Source organism: Dama dama, chromosome 5 (assembly GCF_033118175.1).
Source record: "Dama dama isolate Ldn47 chromosome 5, ASM3311817v1, whole genome shotgun sequence".
NCBI lineage: Eukaryota > Metazoa > Chordata > Mammalia > Artiodactyla > Cervidae > Dama > Dama dama.
This window is the reverse complement of record NC_083685.1, coordinates 2,869,787-2,891,973: the sequence shown is the minus strand read 5'-3', so window position 1 is coordinate 2,891,973 and position 22,187 is coordinate 2,869,787. Positions and strand designations below refer to the sequence as shown.

Sequence of the window (22,187 nt, the reverse complement as noted above, 5' to 3'; positions counted from 1 at the left end):
TAATGGGGCAGGATTGTTTGACTGGCTCTGGAGGACTCAAGTGAGTGTTATTCAGTCCCTGAGCTTCACATTGCATCTGTGACTCAGCCAGTTTTTTTTTCTGTCACATTAGCTTCTGCTCTTCTATGAGGGCTCTTCCAAGACTCCTAGGACACAGGTAATGATGCTGTCTGGTTCTAAGGCACACCCAGCTGGAGAGAAGCTGGTCCCTGTGTGGACCTGCATTCCTAAATCACACTCAAAGGCCAAACTAAACATTAGATAATTCAAATTAGAATTCTGATGCTTGGCTTGTGCCTTCTGATAGTCCAGGAGTCAAGGTGCTGGAGTCCTGGGAGCCCCAGATGCTTTCTCTTTCACTCTTTGTTGAAAACCTCTGTGATCCTACCATCCAAAGGCCCTGCCCCTCCTGCCTTCTCTCACCCTCAGGCCCTATGTGTTCAGTTTGTAATTCTTTTTCCTTTTGCTGCATGACATCTACTTCAGATTATTGTTTCCACAGGAAACTATGACTTGGAAATCCATAAGATGCAGAACTAACTTTACCTGTGTTTTAGGCTTAATTGTGTTCTCTTCTCCCACTCATTCATTTGGTTAAGTCTAATTCTCTAGTGCCTCAGACTGTGACTGCATGGGGCATGGGAACTAAGATCCTACATACCATTTGGTGTGGCACCCCACGCTCCCCGATCAGGTAATAAAGTTTAGAAAATAAAATAAATTTAATAAAAGTAAATTCAATAAAAATAAAGAGAATTCCAGAAAAACATCTATTTCTGCTTTATTGACTATGCCAAAGCCTTTGACTGTGTAGATCACAATAAACTGTGGAAAATTCTGAAAGAGATGGGCATACCGGATCACCTGACCTGCCTCTTGAGAAACCTATATGCAGGTCAGGAAGCAACAGTTAGAACTGGACATGGAACAACAGACTGGTTCCAAATAGGAAAAGGAGTACGTCAAGGCTGTATGTTGTCACCCTGACTATTTAACTTATATGCAGAGTACATCATGAGAAACGCTGGGCTGGAAGAAGCACAAGCTAGAATCAAGATTGCCGGGAGAAATATCAATAACCTCAGATATGCAGATGACACCACCCTTATGGCAGAAAGTGAAGAGGAACTAAAGAGCCTCTTGATGCAAGTGAAAGAGGAGAGTGAAAAAGTTGGCTTAAAGTTTAACATTCAGAAAACTAAGATCATGGCATCTGGTCCCATCACTTCATGGCAAATAGATGGGGAAACAGTGGAAACAGTGTCAGACTTTATTTTTTGGGGATCCAAAATCACTGCAGATGGTGATTGTAGCCATGAAATTCAAAGACGCTTACTGCTTGGAAGGAAAGTTATGACCAACCTAGATAGCATATTAAAAACAGAGACATTCAGAGGAATCAGGTGGAGAGGGATGGGGGAGGGGGGATTGGGATGGAGAATACATATAAATCCATGGCTGATTCATGTAAATGTATGACAAAAACCACTACAATATTGTAAAGTAATTAGCCTCCAACTAATAAAAAAAAAAAAAAAAAAAAAGCAGAGACATTACTTGCCAACAAAGGTCCGTCTAGTCAAGGCTGTGGTTTTTCCAGTGGTCATGTATGGATGTGAGAGAGTTGGACTGTGAAGAAAGCTGAGCACTGAAGAATTGATGCTTTTGAACAGTGGTGTTGGAGAAGACTCCTGAGTGTCCCTTGGACTGCAAGGAGATCCAACCAGTCCATCCTAAAGATCAGTCCTGGCTGTTCATTGGAAGGACTGATGCTGAAGCTGAAACTCCAATACTTTGGCCACCTCATGCGAAGAGTTGACTCATTGGAAAAGACCCTGATGCTGAGAGGGATTGGGGGCAGGAGGAGAAGGGGACGACAGAGGATGAGATGGCTGGATGGCATCACCGACTCGATGGACATGAGTTTGAGTAAACTCCGCAAGTTGGTGATGGACAGGGAGGCCTGGTGTGCTGCGATTCATGGGGTCGCAAAGAGTCAGACATGACTGAGCAACTGAACTGAACTGAACTCAACTGAAAAATGGTGACGTCTAGGGCTTTCCTGGTGGCTCAGTGGTAAAGAATCTGCCTGCCAATGCAGGAAACATGGGTTTGACCCCTGATCTGGGAAGATCGCACAAGTACAAGCCACAGATCAACTAAGCCACAACTACTGAGCCTGTGCTCCAGAGCTGGGGAGCCCACTATTGAGCCTACATGCTGCAATTAAGTGAAGTGCAAGCGCCCCAGAACTTGTGCTCCACAACAAGAGAAGCTACCGCAGTGAGAAGCCCACTAGAGAGTAGCACCCACTTGGTGCAACCAGAGAAAAGCCTACAAAACAGTGAAGACTCAGCACAGTCATAAATAAATAAACATTAAAAAAATGGTGATGTCTGCAATATGGTGGAGGCCACTCCATACTCTCATCCTCCAATAGAAACATTGAAAGTTGAACAGAAACTGTCAGAACCAATTTTGTGAGAATTCTAGAAAACGGTTTATAAAAGTTGATAGCAAACGAACAAGCAAGGAAGCAAGAAAAAGTCACTATGAAATGGTTGGAAGGTTTTGTGGCACTCTTACTCCTTCCCCTCACCCTCTCTCTCCGCGTGCTGGCAGTCTTAAAGTAGCACCTGCCATTAAGCGGCACCAGTCTTAGAGCAGGGGTAGCCCGTGCCCCCAGTGTGGACCCACTTCCCTAGGTCCAGAGAAGGCGGAGCAGACCGTGTTCACAAATGACTGTGTAAGCCGGTTCCTTGCTCCCTGGCTGGCTACCTGAAGAATTGACACTAGGTGGCACTCTGTCTCACCTAAATGAACTCAAGAGTGAGGAAGCTTGAAAACACTGCAAGCCAAACCGCAAGCCACAGACGCCTGTTATTTCAAAACATACAGTAGGGAGTTCCCTGGTGGTCCAGTGGTTAAGACTCCGTGCTTCCAAGGCAGGGGACGTGGGTTCCATCCCCGGTCTGGGAACTAAGAGCACACGTGCCATGCAGCATGGCCTAAAAATAAAAAGCATAGCATAGACTGCTTAAGGTAAAATCTTGGGGAAATGTCATTGGGAAATTAAGACATCCAAAAGCAACTATATATACTGGGGAATTTAGAAAGCCATATTTAGAAAGACCAGGGTAAGACACACGATTAGAAAAGGGCTGAGAAGACCCTAAGCTTTCACCTTGGTCAGATCCAGTGCAAGCCTGGTTAGGAGCTGAAGAAGGGCCTCAGAACAGTCAGTTTGGAAAATTGGGAGACTTCCTGGAATTCAAGGAAGTCTCTATCAAAACAACTGAACAGAAGCTAAGGAACAAAGACTTCCGTGGCCACATCAATAAAGAATGTGGGCATTGCCACAATAGTCTGGGACAGTCACTAAACAAATGGAGTTGTACACCATTTAACAATGAACAAAATATACAAACAGCTCATGCAGCTCAATATCAAACAAGCCGACCAAAAAATGGGTGGAAGATCTAAATAGATATTTCTCCAAAGGAGACATTCGGGTGGCCCAAAGCCCAGGAAAAGATGCTCAACATCACTAATTCTTAGGGAAATGCAAATCAAAACTACAATGAGGTATCACCTCACACCAGTCAGAATGGCCATCATCAAAAAATCTACAATCAGTAAATACTGGAGAGGGTGTGGAGAAAAAGGAACCTATTTACACTGTTGATGGAAATGTCAACTGGTACAGCAAGTGTGGAGAACAGTATGAAGGTGCCTCAAAAATCCAAAAATAGAGCTGCCATATGATCCAGCAATCCCACTCCTGGGCATCCCACTCCAGAGAAAACCATAATTTGAAAAGATACATGCAACGCACTGTTCATTGCAGCACTATTTACAATAGCCAGGACAAGGAGACAACCTAAATATTCATCAATGGATGAAAGGATAAAGAAGATGTGGTACATGTATATAGTGGAATACTACTCACCAATAAAAACAAAATGATGCCATTTGCACTGACCTGGATGGACTTAGAGATTGTCATATTGAGTGAAGTAAGCCAGAAAGAAACAAATATCATGTGATATTGCTTATACGTGGAATCAAAAAATGGTACAAATGAACTTATTTACAAAACAGAAACAGATGTAGAATACAATCTTATGGTTACCAAGGGGGAAAGACTCCCTGGAGGAGGAAATGCCAACCCACTCCAATATTCTTGTCTGAAAAATTCCATGGACAAAGGAGCCTGGCAGGCTACAGTCCATGGGGTCACAAAGAGTTGAACACAACTGAAGTGCCTTAGCATGCACATATTAGTCAAATATTGTAGATAATACCAAGTAATTGAAACAAATGTGAATGTTTCTCGGTAGAAAAATGGTCAAATTATGGTAAATGATTTTATGGAATAATGTGCTACTAAAAAGAATGAGGGATATCTGTATGTACTAATAGGTGGAGAGCTCCAAGATAAATTTTATATGGAAAAGTCAGTCACAGAACAACACACAATGTCAAAATAAAACAAATACAGAGAAAGACATATTCCAGTAACAAAGTAAATAAAGAATTAATGTTAATATAGAAAATTAGATTTGGTAATTATTGCACAACTCTGACTATTCTGAAATAAACTTAATTGTACACTTTAAATAGATGAATTGTGTGAACTATTTTTAAAAAGTAGCCTAAAAATCATGCAAATTCTCTGGTGGTTCAGTGGCTGGGACTCAGTGCTTTCACAGCCAGGGCCCAAGTTTAATCCCTGGTTGAGGAACTAAGATCCTATAGCCACAAGGCATGGCCAAATTAAAATAAAAAAAAAAGTCTAAAAATCAATGGCTTGATATGCTAACATTTAGTAGGGGGTGACTTTATTTAGATATAAGCTAATAATATCCAGTAAATTCACAAATATATTTACAGCTGGTATTTTCAACTCACCTCCTCTTAACCTTTAGGAAATATTTCTACTTTCCAAATCTTTGAGAGCAATGAAGGGAAGACAGAAGAAGTTCACTTTGATAGATATGTGAGGCAGAGTTGGGAGAGGCATTCCTTCTAAGTGGAAACCTCTGGAAATTGTAGAAAGTGAATGTAAGTTAGGGCAATCTGCCTGTTGAGCTATAAAAAAATATTTAGACCCAGTGCTTCTGGTTTACGTACACCTTGAGTCAACTTACTGACTTTCTAAATTATCAACTCTTTCTTTCTCTTTATTGACAGAAAGGAACAACAAAAGCTAAAATCCAGGTGTATGGTCATCTCATTCAATAAAATGGTTATCTGCCTTTGCAACACAAAAAAGTTATACAAGTGAAAAATCAATAAAATTATCCTTTGCTTAATAAATACTCTAGTAGTTCAGACAGACAGAGTTTAGGCAAAATAGCCATGAACAAAGACTGCCACTGCCAGGAGGATGATGGCATTGATGTTCACTACTGTCCTCCATAAGGGCTTCTCAGACGTGTCTGTCAGCTTCTTCTTCTGGGCTTCTTCCTCCTCTTTGCTCAGTTTGGGGCCTTTGCTCTGCAAACCGCAGAACAAGTCATAAGCCTTCCTGAGACATCCACGAGTTTCCTCAGGATTATCTGAAATGAAGAAATAAATGGTCACAGAACACGGGAAATAAAAATCCTGTCAATGTAGTACAGGTGCTCGTAAAGGATGATTATAGCTGCTAAGTGTTACAGGAATTCCTGGCACACATGGATAGATGGTGGATGGATGGACAGACAGACTGACAGACAAGTGGATGAAGGGACGGATTTCACATGTAGCAAATTGTCTTGGTTGTTGGGAAGGTAAGATTTTAAAGTCTAAGTTTGCCATAAACCTAAGAGCTTTTTCCAAAGCTGAATTTCATGGCATTAAAAAAACAAACAAACAAACAAAAAAAAACCAAAGACAGTTACATAGAATTTCTATGAGAAAACCAAATGTAAACCAGGTATTACCATTATCAACATCATCATCGGCTTCTTCGTGTCTTTCCTCTTCTGCATCTAAGTCAATTCGTTCCTCTGTACTATTCCGAAGAGCCCAGCACAGGCGATACAGCTGACCAGAGACCAGAGACAAATATATTAGTGATAGTAAGTGTTTACAATAATGCAATGATACATTTGTTTATTGTATAGTGCAAAAAAATCAAACAGCACAGAAAAGTACAGACAACAAAGAAGAGATCTTCCACCACTCTCACCCACAAAAACATTTATCATTTAAAATTATTTCTGCTTTTTTAAAAACAAAGTTATTTATGGTTTTAATAATATTTCTGTTTTCTGGTAGCTATTAAAAATCATCAATAATATGTTTAAAACCCCTATTTCCAGGTCCCATTGTATGGGACTCATACACCAGTTGAAGCTTTAAAAGGCAAAGAATCCTTGGAAAATGAGCATATCTATTACTTATTACTCACATGTGCATCAGGAATGGGTTTTGTTAACAGGGAAATTCCCAGGATGATCAGTATGGAAACAAAAAAGAGAATGAGGGCAAAGTACAGATAGTGCACTCCACAGATGACTTGGGGGCAGTTACTGGCGGCCAAACAACTCCCCGTTCCATAGACAAACTCTGCGATCATACGGATGAGGCCAATCACAAATCCAACAATTAGACCCCAGAAGGCTCCCTGAGAAAGAAACAAGAGTAAAATTTGTGTATTTAGAAAAGACAACACACTTGTTCAAGAAAGTCATAATTATCATCCTGTCTATTTTCTCCACTAAGGACCAACAAATGGCTATCCTTGACCACAACGTCATCAAAGCAGGGAAAAGCTGAAAATACCTGTGTTACCAGTGGGCTGTTGCTGTCTGTGGTTCTGAAAGATCATTCCACTGTTGGTTCTCCAACTCCAGGACATTACTGCCTACACTGACACAAACTGAAATTTTCTCTGTGTTTGACTTTATATATGTGTATATGTTAAAACTTGTGACATTTTGGAGAATAAACATAACTATGCCTTATGTTACACAATTTAAAGAATTGATATTAGATAGTTTGACAACTTTATTAAGGTTTTGACAATTAAAAGCATTCATTTTATCTGTGAAGTTGGTGGGAGTAGAAACATATATCCCTGTTTCCCTGATCAATAATTTGTTGTTGTTTAGTGGCTAAGTTGTGTCTGAACCTTTTGCAGCCCCACGGACTATAGCTCGCCAGGCTCCTCTGTCCATGGGATTTCCCAAGCAAGAATACTGGAGTGGGTTGCCGTTTTCTTCTCCAGGGGATCTTCCCAACCCAGAGATCAAACCCACATCTCCTGCATTCCAGGTGGATTCTTTTCCACTGAGCCACCAGGGAAGCCCGATCAAGATGTTATGTTTAGGAAAAACAGTATTGCATAGGGATTAAGACTGTGAGCTTTAGGTGGAAGAAGACCTTAGTCTGTATCTCAAGTTTCCACTTACTAATGTTAAGTAACATATGGAAAGAACATACATATTAATCTCTCGGCATCTGTTCCTCATCTGAAAATTATAATAGTAAGGCTAATACCTGGGAACAAAGAAGCAGTTAAATGTTCAAGGCCCATAATAATCAATTATGTACATCATAAAATAGACATTTTAAAAATCTTCATGAATGTAGTAGATTTTCTTCTAAGTACTTCATGTTTTAAAAATCTTTTAAAATTTCTTACATCAACCTTTTAAGGTAGGTATTGTGATTGTCTTAATTTTACAGAGAGTCAAGTGGTCTGATTGAGGTCACAATGATATTCAGTGGTAGAGCCAGGACTGGACCCTGGTGGTCTTACTCCAGACCTTGTGTTCCTCAACTCTGTGATGAGGATGTAGATACTATTTTGTAAGAAATAAAAAGGCTGTCCTCTGTGCACTATGTTTCTATACACTTTAGTTAGAATTAGGAATTGCAGCTGACCACAGTTGAACTTGAAAGGGGCCTTGAGATGTATAAATAGGGTGGGAAGAATGCATTTTTCTACCAGTGAATGAAATACCTTTTTCTCACTCCAGCAGGGGAGAAGTTTCCCGATCTTCACTTACCTGTTCGTTGACTCTTTTACAGAAGATGGCAAGCAGGAAGACAGCTGCAATTGGAGGCCCAAGGTAGCTAGAAATAGATTCTATGTAATGGAACAGTTGTCCATTTTGAGCAACCTGTACTAAGGGGACCCACACAATGCTGATGGCAATTAAAAGAATGATAAATAACCTGGGAAGAAAATAGAATTATTTCAATATTAAACAAAAGCCTTATTGGTACTTGTATTATGTTTTGAATTCATTCTGAGGCCATTCATTGATTTTCCAAATAAAATCAAGCTCCTTGACCTCACATGGAGCCACACTGTGCCTGGTGATTATCTGTTAGTAAAATTCTAATAAAGCAATTGCTTATCTATAATTAGTCATAATATCTTCAACAATGAGATTAAATATTCAAATGTCAGCAGTTGATTAATCTGTACTGTGGCTTATGCAATATATCAATTGAAACTACAACACACTATTTCTATTAAGAAGCAATTATTTGCATGATAAAGAAAGCAGACTCCCATGGTGGTCTTTTATCCTAGCTTGAGAGAAACTAAGTCAGTTTGTATAGGTGGGAATTAAAACAGATATGCTGAGTGAAGTGGCCAGAAATGCTAATTTGTGCATTTTAATACTTGAGTACTTTGACAGGTAGAAAAAAATTGGTTAAAATATTGATAAAAGTAAAAACCTTCTAGAGGCTCCTGGGGTCTAGGGATCCTGACTGATTCACTTTTCTAAACTTCAGTTATGCTTGTTGTATAAGTTAACAAACAAACATAGTTTACTGGGCTTTCTGTAAAAGGTTATCACAACTCTGTGCTCACCTGAAACAGAGACCTGAAGATTGAGAGACAAGACGGGCAAGCATTTGGGCAGGAGACTGAGGCACAAGTGTCTCATTTAATCTTTACAAAACCTCTGCAACTTTGCAATAACTAAATGTGATAAACCATGGCAAGTCTGAGCATGATGCCTAGAACACAGTATAGATTCAATAGATAACACCCACTATCCTAGTTGTTATCCTCATTGGAAAGCAAATCACATACCTCCCTTGTTCTTATCTTTGACTGATTTCTAACACACGTGGAATGAAATCCAAAGTCTTGTTATGATGTGAATGGACCTGTGTGCCCTTACCTCCCCCCTTTACCTCTCTGACTGTGTTTCCTATCTCCCTCCCAGCTGCTCCTCATGTGCCAGCCTCACACCTTGGTCCTCACACGCATGACACACATGACTCTTGAAAGCCTGCAGCACTTACTGTCCTGTCCACACTGAGCCATGGGACTCACTCCTGGACTTCCTTCAGGGTTTTGCTCAAACGTCACACCCTCAAGGGAGGAATCCCTGAGCGCCTGTCTTCAGTAGCCACCAGCCTTCAACCCTGTTTTGCTTTTCTACCTAACATTTTTTGTTATCAGGTATAGAATGTGTGTGAGTGTGTGTGTGGACAGTCATGTCCAACTCTTTACATCCTCAAGAACTGTAGCCCATCAGGCTCCCCTGTCCACGGGGTTTCCCAGGCAAGAATACCGGAGTGGTTTTCGTTTCCTCCTCCAGGGGATCTTCCCGACCCAGGGGTCCAATCCTCGTCCCTTGCGTCTCCTTTGTTGGCAGGCGGATTCTTTACCACTGAGCCACCCGGGAAGCCAGGTATAACACACATTTATTGTTTACCTTCCTCACAAAGGCATAAATCCCACAAAGCAGGAAATTGCTTGTCTCATATATGTCCTTTTTTCATATTTGTATTCTGAGATGTAGTAGACATTTAATAAGAGAGACAAAAAGAAAAGCTTATTAGCAGACCATTGAGACTTAATGTAGAATGATGCCTAAAACTATATACCTCTTAGTGTGACCACTGCCTCTTGGGACCTGCTGAATTCTAGTCCAACACTGTCCCCACCACAAAAGCACAGATGTCTTATTTTTTTTCCTGTCCTTTGTCCAGAGTCAAGATCTGACCAAGTGAGCCCTTGGAATTTTCCCCTCGGGTGCTTAATTTACTAAAGCATTTGTAACTGAATTCAATAATGCATAATTGTTTAGATAGGTGGTCAGTTTCTCTTAACACCTCATTTCTTAATGAATGTAGTTGATAAACTCCTCTGTAGTAGTGTGTGGATGGTTTAGATACACATGGAAGCTTCTAGAGACAATGCATTTAGTCTATCAGAGTAAGTGGGAAGTTTACACGCCCAGAAAAACATGGAAGGAGTATCATGAAGATGTGGTTGGGAGATGGTGTGAGGAGAGGAAGAAATAAGAAACAGAGGCATTTGAAAGTCTGGACAAAGCAACTATTTCACTTAAAATATGGCCCCCAATTTTGTAGCTATAAAGATGATGTTGAATTAAATGTCCTCTAATGTCTTTTCCAAATCCGTCTGCCACTGCAGGAGACACAGCAGACACGGGTTAGATCCCTGGGTCAGAAAGATCATCTGGAGTAGGAAATGGCAGCCCACTCCAGTATTCTTGCCTGGGAAATCCCATGCATGGAGGAGCCTGGAGGGCTACAGTCCATGGGGTCTTAAAGGAGTCAGACACAGCTTAGCAACTGAGCGTAAAGATCTCTTCCTCCTACTCTAGAATGCTACGGTTAATTTCCTGAACCCAAAGTTGAGGAGATTCTAGTTCATTTATCTGCCTTTTTCTTTATTTCTTTTAAAAAATATTTATTTGGCTGCATCCAGTCTTAGTTCCCCAACCAAGGATTGAACCCAGGCCCCCTGCATTGGGAGTGCAGAGTCTTAGCCACTAGACCACCAGAGAAGTCCCTATGTCTGCCTTTTTGCAGAGAAAGTTTAGACAGAAACCAGGAGTATCTCACCGTCCAGCTATGAGGAGCTCTTTCTCAGATGCTCTCTTCCGAATCTTGGTGTACAGATCAATGGTGAAGAGGGCGCTGGCACTGTTGAAGATGGAGGTCAGGGAGCTCATGAGAGAGGCCAGCATGACCGACAGCATCAGGCCTCGCAGTCCTGGGGCCGGGAGAGGGTGCAGTCACTAGTTAGGAACTGAACACCATGGTCTACGAGGGCCTTGCCAAACCAGAGAGTTGTTCAAAGATGAAGTGTCACCTGGAACATTCACTGACTAGTGTGCCTGTCGACAAGGATCATCATATGGCACTTCCTGCACATTTCCTGGTGACTTGAGAATAGTCCAGCATAGAATTTTGGTTGTAAATATAAACTTAGAGGCCATTTGAAAGAGAGGAAACCGGGTTCTGCCACCTTTCTTTGGGGAGGAATTCTTGGCTTCCTGAAGGTTAGGGAACTGGAGAGGGAAAAGCCTAGTGGGAAACTCTCTTGAAGACGTCTTTGGTGGGCAAAGCAGAGTTCTGAAAAACTGTGGCAACTTCATCCTTCAGTTCCCTCTTCTTATTAGTGATGCCATGTAGGCTTCCCAAAGCGTGAAAGAGGGTAGGTGGGGTCACTTGTGGGTCATGCTCCCTTCTGCTTGACAATGCTCATGTGGGTCAGGGAGCAGAAAGGTCACAAAAGTGTTAGCCAACCTTCGATGAGTCTAAGGTACAGGATCACCTGGTCACTACTGAGCCCCTTACCCTGCTTACCGTCTAGTATCCTAATAACTTATTTCACATAATGTGTGGTTTGTTTTTTATCTCACAAAACTGGAATGTGAATTTTAATAGGGGATTTTGTGCCTACTTCACTATTGTTTTCTGAGCACAAAGTGGTGTCTGGCACATAGTAGGCACTCAATAAACAGTTACAAATTAAATAGATTGAGGTATATTATTTGGATACCACTGCTGTAAAGAAAGCAGAATGAATATTTAACCTCTAGCCCTCTGAACTTATAAGTTTATTGCTATGAAACTCTTTTAGTGATAAATCAATCATTTAAATGCCCTTGATTGCCTTGATAGTTTTGAATTCAGAGGAGTAAGAATTCTTCTAATAAGAATTATATCTGGTTCATTTCTGTATTCCCCAGGCCAAGAACAGGGCTGGTAGCCTATGGAAAATATTCAAGAGAGGTTCGATGCAAACAACTGAATTAATGGAAGTAAGAATGATTAAGGATTATGCCATAACCCTTTCTCATGGCCCATCTACAGATCTGGCCTCTGAGGCAGTCCCAGCACAAAGATCTATCAAGGTGTAATTGATAGATATCAACTGAAGTGTTAAGGTGTATAACGTGATATGAAATAGTTACTACAGTCAGGCTAATGAACATATCCATCACTCACATGGTTACCATAACTACAGTCAGGCTAATGAACATATCCATCACTCACATGGTTACCATATTCTGGTTTTGTGGTGATTATACTTGAGATCTAATCTCTTAGTTTTAAGTAAGTATTAGTAGTATATTATTATCAACTATAGTTTATATATACATATATATATGTGTTGTATATATATATACACACATATATATATATGGTTAATATATATACATTAGGTCTCCAGAACTTATTCATCTTATAACAGAAAGTTTATACCCTTTGACCAACATCTCCCCATGACTGTCCCTTGCCACCAAGCCCCTGATGATCACCCTCTACTCTCTGCTTCTAGGAGTTTGATTTCTTTAGATTCCACATATAAGTGATGTCATGCAGTATTTGTCTTCAGGTGCTTGACTTGTTTCACTCAGCATAATGTCCTCTACCTTTGTCTATGTTGTTGCAATTGGCAGGATTTCCTTCTTTTTTTTTTTTTAAGGCTGAATGCATATATGCATGCTCAGTTGCTCAGTGGTGTCTGACTCTTTGTGACCCTATGGACTGTGGTCTGCTGGGCTCCTCTGTCCATGGGATTCTCCAGGCAAGAATACTGGAGTGGGTTGCCATTTCTTCCTTCATGGGATCTTCCCACCCCAGTGCAAACTCATGTCTTCTGTATTGCAGGCAGATGCTTTGCCACTGATCCATTGGGGAAGCCCTACAGCTGAATACTGTTCACTTATCAACACCTCTCTCTCTCTCTCTCTCTCTCTCTGTCTATTGTTCATCCACCCATCTGTCTCTACCGAGCATCACATTTTCTCCATCCAGTCATCTGAGCACGCGTCTTTTCTTACCGTTGGGCATCAGTTCCATCACCAGCATTGGGTAAGCATAGTTGGAGCAGCCGACTTTAACTCCACAGTGCTTCACGCATTCTGAAGGTACAACACAGGCCACCTTCTCTTGGGGGGGGGGCGGATTCAGAAAAGTGGGTTCAGTGAGTGGGGCCAAACAGGTAAGATCTACAACCACTGGACATAGAGACAAGTCGTAAGATCATGGGTGAGAGGAATCTTCATGCATGGAAATTAGAGATTCAGTTTTGAACTCCACACTCTGAACCTGCTCCCTTTTTGCCCAGAATATGACCTCCTAAGTGTCTCATGCCTATAGCTCCCTGTGCATTGACCTGAGGGGCAGGACTCTTCTTTGGGATGTGGCTGGGTGACGGCAGGACAGCAAACAGAGGGAGCTGCTCCATCCTCCAACAAAGCCGCAAGAGTGCAACTCCTCTGGGGAGCACGGAACTCCAGAGACAAAACCAACCCCACCCCTACTCCCACCTCCAGCACCCCACCCCCACAACACCCAGGAAGTTAGCTTTGTCTGATCACTTAGCCCAGTGCCTTACCACCTATACCTAAGAAGAAGTATCACCTGTGGTGGTTGTTGGAGTGACTGCCCCATGTAGGGATGATATCTTACTTCACTGTGGCATTTGCACGATATCTTTTTCTTTCCTTAAACAATATTATGACAACAGATAGCAAAACTTGATTTAAAAAACCCCACCCAGAATGCTAATGCCTTAGCACTTTAACTTCTTTTGTTTTTTCCAATAGTCTTTTATAATCCTTTTCCACCAAATTATATATATATATATAATATATAATATAATTATATATATATAATTATATATATATATATTTTGCATAGCTATGGTAATTGTTGAGGTAATATTTTGTAATCTGCTTTTTACATTTAACATGATAACTTCAGCATTTTCCTGACTTTTGAGATAGTCTTCAGTCCCTTGTGTGCAATTTTCTATGAAGAGGGATATAGTATTTTCTTTGACCATTCTTTACTTGTTGGATATTTTCTTTTTTGTTGTTGTTGTTGGATATTTTCAACAGCACTATAATGTTGCAGTAAGAAGAACAAAGAAACATTCTAACTTGCTGTGTAGGGGAATCGTTTTAATGTGAAACCACACCCCCAAGGAAACAGTAGTCTTGTAATAAACATCATTAAAAAAATTAAGACAAAAAAATAAGGAAGAGTGGGAATTGAAGCACAAGGAATACCTATAAGGAGTTATTTACAATAAAATGGATCATTTTTGGGGGAAAAAGGTGATTTTCATTGTAACAAGATTTTAGCTGAATAAACTGATGCCCAGTTGAGAAAATATGATATGGATTCAGTGTTATCTGATGGATTGCCCCACTAGAACCAGAGGCCTTGCTTAGCTGAATATATTTCCTGTACCCTTCATAATAAAGGAAAAGTTGGTTTTTTAAGGAAGATTTTCAACATTAGTAGCTACTTTCAGCTGGCTCAGAAGTTAAAGTACCCATACAACCCAATTCCAAAGCCCAGTCCAGTCTTCAACAATCTTGGAAGGACCAAGAAGTAACAGTGAATTTTGAAGACATTCTTAGTCAAAGACGTCTTGGATTCAACCATCACAGCTCACTCAGCTCACATTTTTCCAGTTTATCTCATCCTCCTGCATTATCCTCTAGACTAGCTTAAATCCATGCCACTCATGAAAACAGGCTTGCAAGCTCAAATGTCTGCAAGCAGACAGGCGTACAGTACAAAAGAAATAAGAGAACAGAATGTGAAGTGTGCCAACATTTCCTGCTTCTGAGCCTCTGCACAGGCTGTTCTCTCCACTTGGGATTCTGTTTTTACTGTCATATGTAATGGATTTTCTAGTTTATCAAAGTTTTTATCTATCTTGAAACCACTACTCAGAATTCACATGTAATTAAAAAAAAAAAATCTATGGATTCAAGACTCACCTGTGAACAGGATACGGCTGATCATCCCTGGCATCACCATGAGGAACATGGGCAGCAGTTTCAGGTACCCACACATGATGCAGGCGGCCTTCACATGTGACATGTCCTTGCCCGACAGGCAGCGCTGCACAATGACCTGCCAGGGGAACATGATGTAGTCACAAGAAAACCAGAGGGTGACTTCAGTGAAGGGGAGTGCCTCACTTCAGAATTAATGTTACAATGAAAAAGAGAGTCATGGTAGCGGAAAATAATGGACTTCAGAGTAAAATTGGAACTTGAATCCTTGCTCCTCTTACATGAGTATTTGACTTCTGTGAGTCTCAGTTTTTTTTAATCTCTAAATAAAGTTATCTCTTGTAGGGCATCCTGAATATTTGGTATGTTTGTAAGACTCTTGTCATGTTTAAATCAATACCTATCACTACTATTAAAACATGTTTACAGTTCCCAGGCTGCACTGCAACAAGGGCCACGTGCTCTTCCAGGTACAAAGCTGTCACTATTGACTTTTGCCACAAGTTGTGCCTTTGATGTGTGTGTGTGTGCATGCGCTCAGCCCCTCAGTCATGTCTGACTCTTTGTGACCTCATGGACTGTAGCCCACCAGGTGGAATTTCCCATGCAAGAACACTGGAGCAGTTTGCCATTTCCTACTCCAGGGGATCTTCCTGACCTAGGGATGGAACCTGTCTCCTGCACTGGCAGGCAGGTTGTTTAATACTGTGTCACCTGGGAAGTCTTTGGTATTTCAGGCACTAAGTAAGTCATATACTCATTGGTTTCTCTCTACTACTGTTAGGCAATTATCCTGAAGGGAAAGCAAGCTCACTGACATGGAAACACCAGAGTCAGGCAGCCATCAGAATAGAATTCTGAGATATTCATCTCCAGATTTCTTCAGACCGCACTGAATTATGAATCAAATATGATGGTCCTGGGGAAATGAATGTATATAATTTCATAATTCCTACTTAAGTTGTACAATTTCTTGACTAGTAATTCCCTAGCAAAGTGGAATTTTCAACCATAATAATATTTTGATGTCACTCTTTCTTCTCAAGGAATGTTGTAAAACAGAGATGTCTTTTTCTGCTTAGTTGTCTCTGGGGAGACAGATCTTTTAGGGACAGTGGCAGTGTTATTTAGTGCTGACGGAGCAGGCGATATTTTTGGACAGAGGCCTGGAAGCTGATGGTTGGAGGGGCAACACGAATTACAGGTAAGGAGAGAAGCCTCGTCAGCAGACAAGCAGGTTCAGCCCCTGCATCTAAGAAGAATGTGAGGTCACTTAAGTTAGTTAGTCAGTTAGTCAGAGGCAAAACATAAGTAATAAAGATGGTTCCACAAATCAGTGGTGTAAGGATGCATTCTTTGATAGACATGTTGAAGAAATCAGTTTACTACATAGAGAAAAAGAAAACTGACACTAACATCATGTATGGCCATTGATTTAAAGTGAGTTAAAATTGTGAAATTGTAAGTTTAAGTTGACAGAGACTATTTAGGAAGAAGAAAACTTCCAAAAAAACCCCACCAAAATAAAAACAAACTCATTTGCTATAAAAAGGAGCACCCAGAAAACAAAAAATAAGATCTTAGAAGCTTTAAATACAAAGACAGAAAAACTGGAGGATAAAATTAAGAAAGTCTCCTATTAAGTAGAGCAAAAGACCAAGAGAAGGATGATGGAGAGAAGGTAAAACACTAGAGAAGCAGCTGAGGAAGACCAACATCCAAAAATAGAGTTCCAAATACAAGAAAACAAAACAAAACAAAATGGAAGGCAGCAAAGAAAGAATCTCCCCAAATTATTCAAGACATCAGTTACTTGATCAAAGAAGTTCACAGCAGCCTGTCGTAATGGGTAAAAGTAGATCCACACACAATAGTACATTGTGGTGAAATTTCAAAATATTGAGGCCAAAGGAAAGGCAAGTTTCCAGAGAGAAAAAGCAGTTGTTCAGTCACTCAGTCATGTCCAACTCTTTGCGACCCCATGGACAGCAGCACACTAGGCCTCCCTATCCCTCACTAACTCCTGAAGTTTGCCCAAGTTCACGTCCATTGAATCGGAGATGCCATCCAACCAGCTCATACTCTATCACCCTCTTCTACTTCTGCCTTCAATTTTTTCCCCAGCAGAGTCACACCCAAAAGATCAAGAGTAATTTCAGGCTTCTCACCTGTGATGGTGGAAGTCAAAATACAATGAATCTATGACTCTGGGAAGATTATTTCCAACCTACAAATGTGCACATGGCCAGAGGATCAATTTACTAAGAGTTAGGTTGAAGACATTTTGAAACATGCAAATTCACAGCAAATACATCTCCCTTCTTTCTCAGCAACTAACCAGAGAATTCATTGCCTCAAAAAGCAGGATTAAACAAAGAAAGATGATGATGTAGAATATTGGGAATAGGAAATACAAGCCAAGAATGAAGCAAAGGGGATGGCAAATGTGGTCATGAAGGGAGTTCTGAGTTAGGATGAGCACCAAGTAGAGTGGACAACCCGTGAGCTGGTGAGAGATGAAAGGCTCCAAGAGGAAACAAGCAGCGCACAGAATACTTGATGTGTTTGCAAGAATTGAGAGGAGATTTAGGCAATTTGCTGAGGGTTTGTTATTGAATGAGTAATAATCACCAAGAAAATTTAAAACAAAAGCATTTAGAGTTATTCATTTTAGGGAAAAGAAAAAGCTAAAGAAAAATCAATCAGAGAACTTGGAGCTCAGTTGTGAGTTACATTTATGTAGTCACAAAAATTGCTGCATTGAATGCACATCTCACCAAAATTGTGAACTGGATCTATTAGGAAGATGAATGAACAGGAGATGTGCCTTGTAGGGGACTGAGGGTGGAAAACTGAAAAGGTAAACTCTCATCTCTCTTTATGGGAAGCCAATAGAAAACTCTAAAACTGGAAAAGTAAGAAGAAGCAATACAAGGATTTATTTGAATCTCCCGGGAATCAGGTTTATGAGAAAATTCTGATTCAATGGGTGTGGGTAGCGTCTAAGAGCATTCATTTCTAATGAACTCTAAGGTAATATCCATGCCAGTTGTTCACAAACTATACAGTGAGTACAGGATTTAGAGAATAAAAATACATACAAAAATACTTAACTGAGGGAGCTGAAATTGTTTGCCTTTGGGAGACGAGAAATAGGTAGAAAGTTGGACACCAGACAGCTATTTTTCGTAACAGTATTAGTCACTCAGTCAAGTCTGATTCTTTGTGACCTCATGGACTGTAGCCTGCCAGACTCCTCTGTCCATGGAATTCTCCAAGCCAGGATACTGGAGTGGGTTGTCATGCCCGTCTCCAGGGGTTCTTTCTGACCTAGGGATCTAACCTGGGTCTCCTGCTTTGCAGGCAGACTCTTTACCATCTGAGCCACCAGGAAAGGGTCCATTTTTTTTAAAATTTATTTCATAACAAGCGTCGTATTCATAGAAGTTTTTGGCTCTTTAAGTGATGTATGTGTGTGTATGAAATAGAAACTAGATGTTTTTCTATGAGTAGAAAAAGAACAACATAAACATATTCATGTATCTCTCTCTCTGTCTCACACACACAGACACACACACACACATACACACACACACTTTACCTGATCTGTACACCAATACCACGCAGCTACAACAGTCATTCCGAATATTGTTCCTGGCCATGGAATATCCCCAGTGACAGCATCTCGAAAAATATGGAAGGAGTCTCCCTGAGGTGTGTAACACTTGGATTGGATTGTCAGGTTGTCCCCCTCCACTATGGTTGGGATGGCATTCATGTACTTTTCTGTAAAATTCTCGTAGCCTCCGACTTCGGCAAAAGCTGAAAAGGAATTGGATAAAATGAAATTTCTGTCAAATCTTAGACATCTAAGGTGTTCATAACCACTCCTTTGTGGTGGAGGTACTCAAACACCTCCAATCAGATTATGCGTGGTGAGGGGAAATAGGGAAACTTACCCCAATGAGAGGGTCTGGAAAAGCTAGTCAGGTGTAGCATAGAACCACAATGGATGGAAACCTTAGAAAGATGAGCCCAGACATTTGGGACAACTTATAAAGGTTCAGATGACACAAAATTCATCAGAGTAAATTTTGGAGTGGTAGGTATTACAATTCTACATTTGTGGAGTTGAGCTCGACAGTTTACTTCTTTATTCATTATTTAATTTGCGCTAACACGTTTCTGTATACCAAACATTGTGGTGGGATTATGGGCAAAATGAACGTGCAAGGCAGAAACTCAACCTAATGGAAGATGCAGACAATACAAGGCAATTGTTCTGATGAGGGAAATATGGTTTGTAGCAAAAATACATGGAGGACCTAGGAGGTGAGAGTCTACCCATAGGGATAGGATAAGTGAGTCTTAGAGAAGCTGATGCCAGGGTGTACACCACTGAGGCCACAAACCAAAGGAGCATGAACGAGAATAACAGAAATTCTGGCTAAGTAGCAAGTTCACAAGGAATTGGTAGTAGCAGTTGCTTCAGGAGTAGTGTCATGCAATAGAACTTCCTACAATGACGGAACCGTTACATACCTGTGCTGTCCAGTGTGGTAGCTACTGGCCATCTGTTGGGGCTTCCCTAATGGCTCAGTGGGTAAAGAATCTGCAATGCAGGGGACACAAGAGATGTGGGTGCAATCCCTGAGTCGGGAAGATCCCCTGGAGGGGGAAAATGGCAACCCTCTCCAGTATTTTTGCCTGAAAAATCCCATGGACAGAGGAGCTTGGTGGGCTACAGTCCACGGGGTCACAAAGAGTTGGACATGCCTGAGCAACTAAGTGCAGGACACTGCCATATATTGAGTGCTTGAAACATGGCTAGGCAAGTGAGAAACTGAATTTTTAATTAGCTTAAATTTAAATAGCCACATGTGGTTAATAGCAACCATGTTCTGACAAAATCATCAGTCATCATTATGAATTTGTTGTCTCTGTAGTTCTATCAGTTTTTGCCTCGTATCTTTAAGCTCTGACTAGGTGCCTGCGTGTTCAGGAAGGTTTCATTCAGTGCAACTCGAGTGGGTGTTGGAGCAGGGTGACTGCTGGACAAGGGAGGGATGAAAGGGCATTTGTCTTCACCCTATATCCTTTTTACTTTATGCATGGATTTTCTACGCAAACAAAAACAAAAACTATAATAAAAGAAGCCCCAAATTAGCAAGCTGTAAATCAGATTCATCAATAGTGATCTGGCATGACTTAAAAGAATGAATAACTGATGGTACTAATAAGTGAGAGTCACAAAGGAAAATACAAAGTATATCTGTTACTTACATAATAATAGAGTAAGGAATATTCTTCAGTAATTTCCATCAGTCATAATGAAGTTAATATTCAGTTACCTAAATATTTCCTGATATTTAATCCTTCATTTTATGAGGATTTTATGTAAATGAAAGTTTTCTGTGCATTGGATCTAATGCACCAATACTTTCATAAAATGTCAACTCAGTGGTACTAATTTTGTCCATTCTGAACACAAGGATGTTAAGATTAAACAAAATAATTTATCTAAGCAATAGTTTTTCAAAGGAGGTAAAAGTGAAAAGTGAAAGTGAAGTCACTCGGTCACGTCCGACTCTTTGAGACCCCATGGACTGTAACCTGTCAGGCTTCTCCATCCATGGGATTTTCCAGGCAAGAATATTGGAGTGGGTTTGGGTTACCATTTCCTTCTCCAGGGGATCTTCCCCAGCCAGGGATCGAACCCAGGTCTCCGCACTGCAGGCAGACTCTTTACCATCTGAGCTACCACGGAGCCCCATAGAAGGCAAAGTTCTCCCTTACTTCTTCATGCTGAGATAGTATAGTAAGAAAGTTCGCAGACACTCCTTTCTGCGTAAGGAGTACGCGAAAGAAAGAAGTTCACCGAATTATACGAATGATTGGAAAATGTGATCAAATAGAAGGGAGGCAGCAGTCAAGAGCAGTCAGACTGAACAGACGCAAGTCCCAGGATTTCTGACCCCAGGGCATTGCTCATACCGTTATCACTTACCGAACCCCATGAGAATAAAGGAACCTATCAGCATGATGACCGTTTGGAGGGTGTCTGTGTAAATAACTGAGGCCAAGCCCCCTGTGAAGAGAAAGAAAGGAATCAGGACGTTTTACTCATGCGTCCTCATCTATCTGCTGTCACCTCTGTGTTCTCCTCTACCCAAACTCTAGAAATAACTCAGCAAAAAACGTATCAGACGCTCCTGGATGGACCACAAGCCCCTCTCGGCATCTTTGAAGCCTTAGTAGTTATGGCTCTCGTTGGTCCTCTTGTCTCCCTTGCCTTGACTTGACTCAGTTTCTATGAATTATAGTGGAGTTCCACTTTTGTGTGAATTTTTGAATATTAAATAGCGATAAAGGCAAAGTTTTAATACCATAGATTTTCCCTCGCGGATCCCTCAGTTTGCTCCATTTAGCACAATTACACTCGCTCTCAAAAAACTGGGCAAGGCCATTTTTGCTCTCCCGTTGGAATGTATTATTGTTTCATTAGTCGAGAACCAGATACATTCGATGAGCTTCCCTTTCAACTCTGGGCTCACAGAATCTCAGTTAATGAGATACTCCCTTTATGAGAGGGAAACAAGATGGATACTGAAAATAGGAGCTTTATGCCCTTATCTGTCACTTATTCTGAGACACGTACTTGATGTATAAAAATGGCTTCAGGACTGTCTCTATTGTTCCAGCTATACTTTTTCTTTATTTTTCCAGTTGAGCTGGCATAGTTTGATTTTCATGTTAGTATGCATGAGGGAGAACACTGGTGTATCTGGCTCATGAAAGCCTGCTTGAACTATTACCACATCTTTCCTCCCACAACCAACCCTCTGCTCTTGTTCTCCTTTCCTCATTCTGTGGCTCATAGTCCCACCACTGTGCCCTGGCATGTACTCACTTGGGCCCTGCCTTGGTGTTGCCAGTCTCAGGTCTAAGCCACTATTTCATCCCGACCTCCCATGTGTATGTCACACAGGATTCCAAATGCCGGTCTGCGTACCAGACGCATAGCCGAGCCAAGTCACCATTTTCCCATCCTGTTTACCACGTCATGGTGCTCACACCTCATACTGTTTTCTTTGCTCTAGTTAAGTTTCTCCATCTGTGCTTGAATCTTACAATGGAAATAAAAGAGTA

General features: G+C 40.9%; 1 protein-coding gene across 4 annotated transcripts in view; it reads right to left on the bottom strand.

Moving 5' to 3' along the window:
* Nucleotides 1–1,592: 1,592 nt before the first annotated feature.
* Nucleotides 1,593–22,187, bottom strand: part of LOC133056307 (solute carrier family 5 member 4) — a 29,072-nt gene continuing 8,477 nt past the window's right edge. Inside the window, exons 7-15 of one of the 4 annotated variants that reach the window (XM_061141466.1) lie at nt 21,046–21,126; nt 18,640–18,860; nt 15,021–15,156; nt 13,065–13,172; nt 10,834–10,984; nt 8,001–8,169; nt 6,398–6,613; nt 5,928–6,030; nt 1,596–5,561 (exon numbers count right to left, since the gene is read on the bottom strand). In XM_061141466.1, the coding sequence (XP_060997449.1) occupies nt 5,347–5,561; nt 5,928–6,030; nt 6,398–6,613; nt 8,001–8,169; nt 10,834–10,984; nt 13,065–13,172; nt 15,021–15,156; nt 18,640–18,860; nt 21,046–21,126 (1,400 nt within the window). In that variant the 3' untranslated portion in view covers nt 1,596–5,346. Of the gene's footprint in view, nt 5,562–5,927; nt 6,031–6,397; nt 6,614–8,000; nt 8,170–10,833; nt 10,985–13,064; nt 13,173–15,020; nt 15,157–18,639; nt 18,861–21,045; nt 21,127–22,187 lie in introns of those variants that run through there. The other 3 variants (XM_061141468.1, XM_061141469.1, XM_061141470.1) reach the window with 3 other exon arrangements.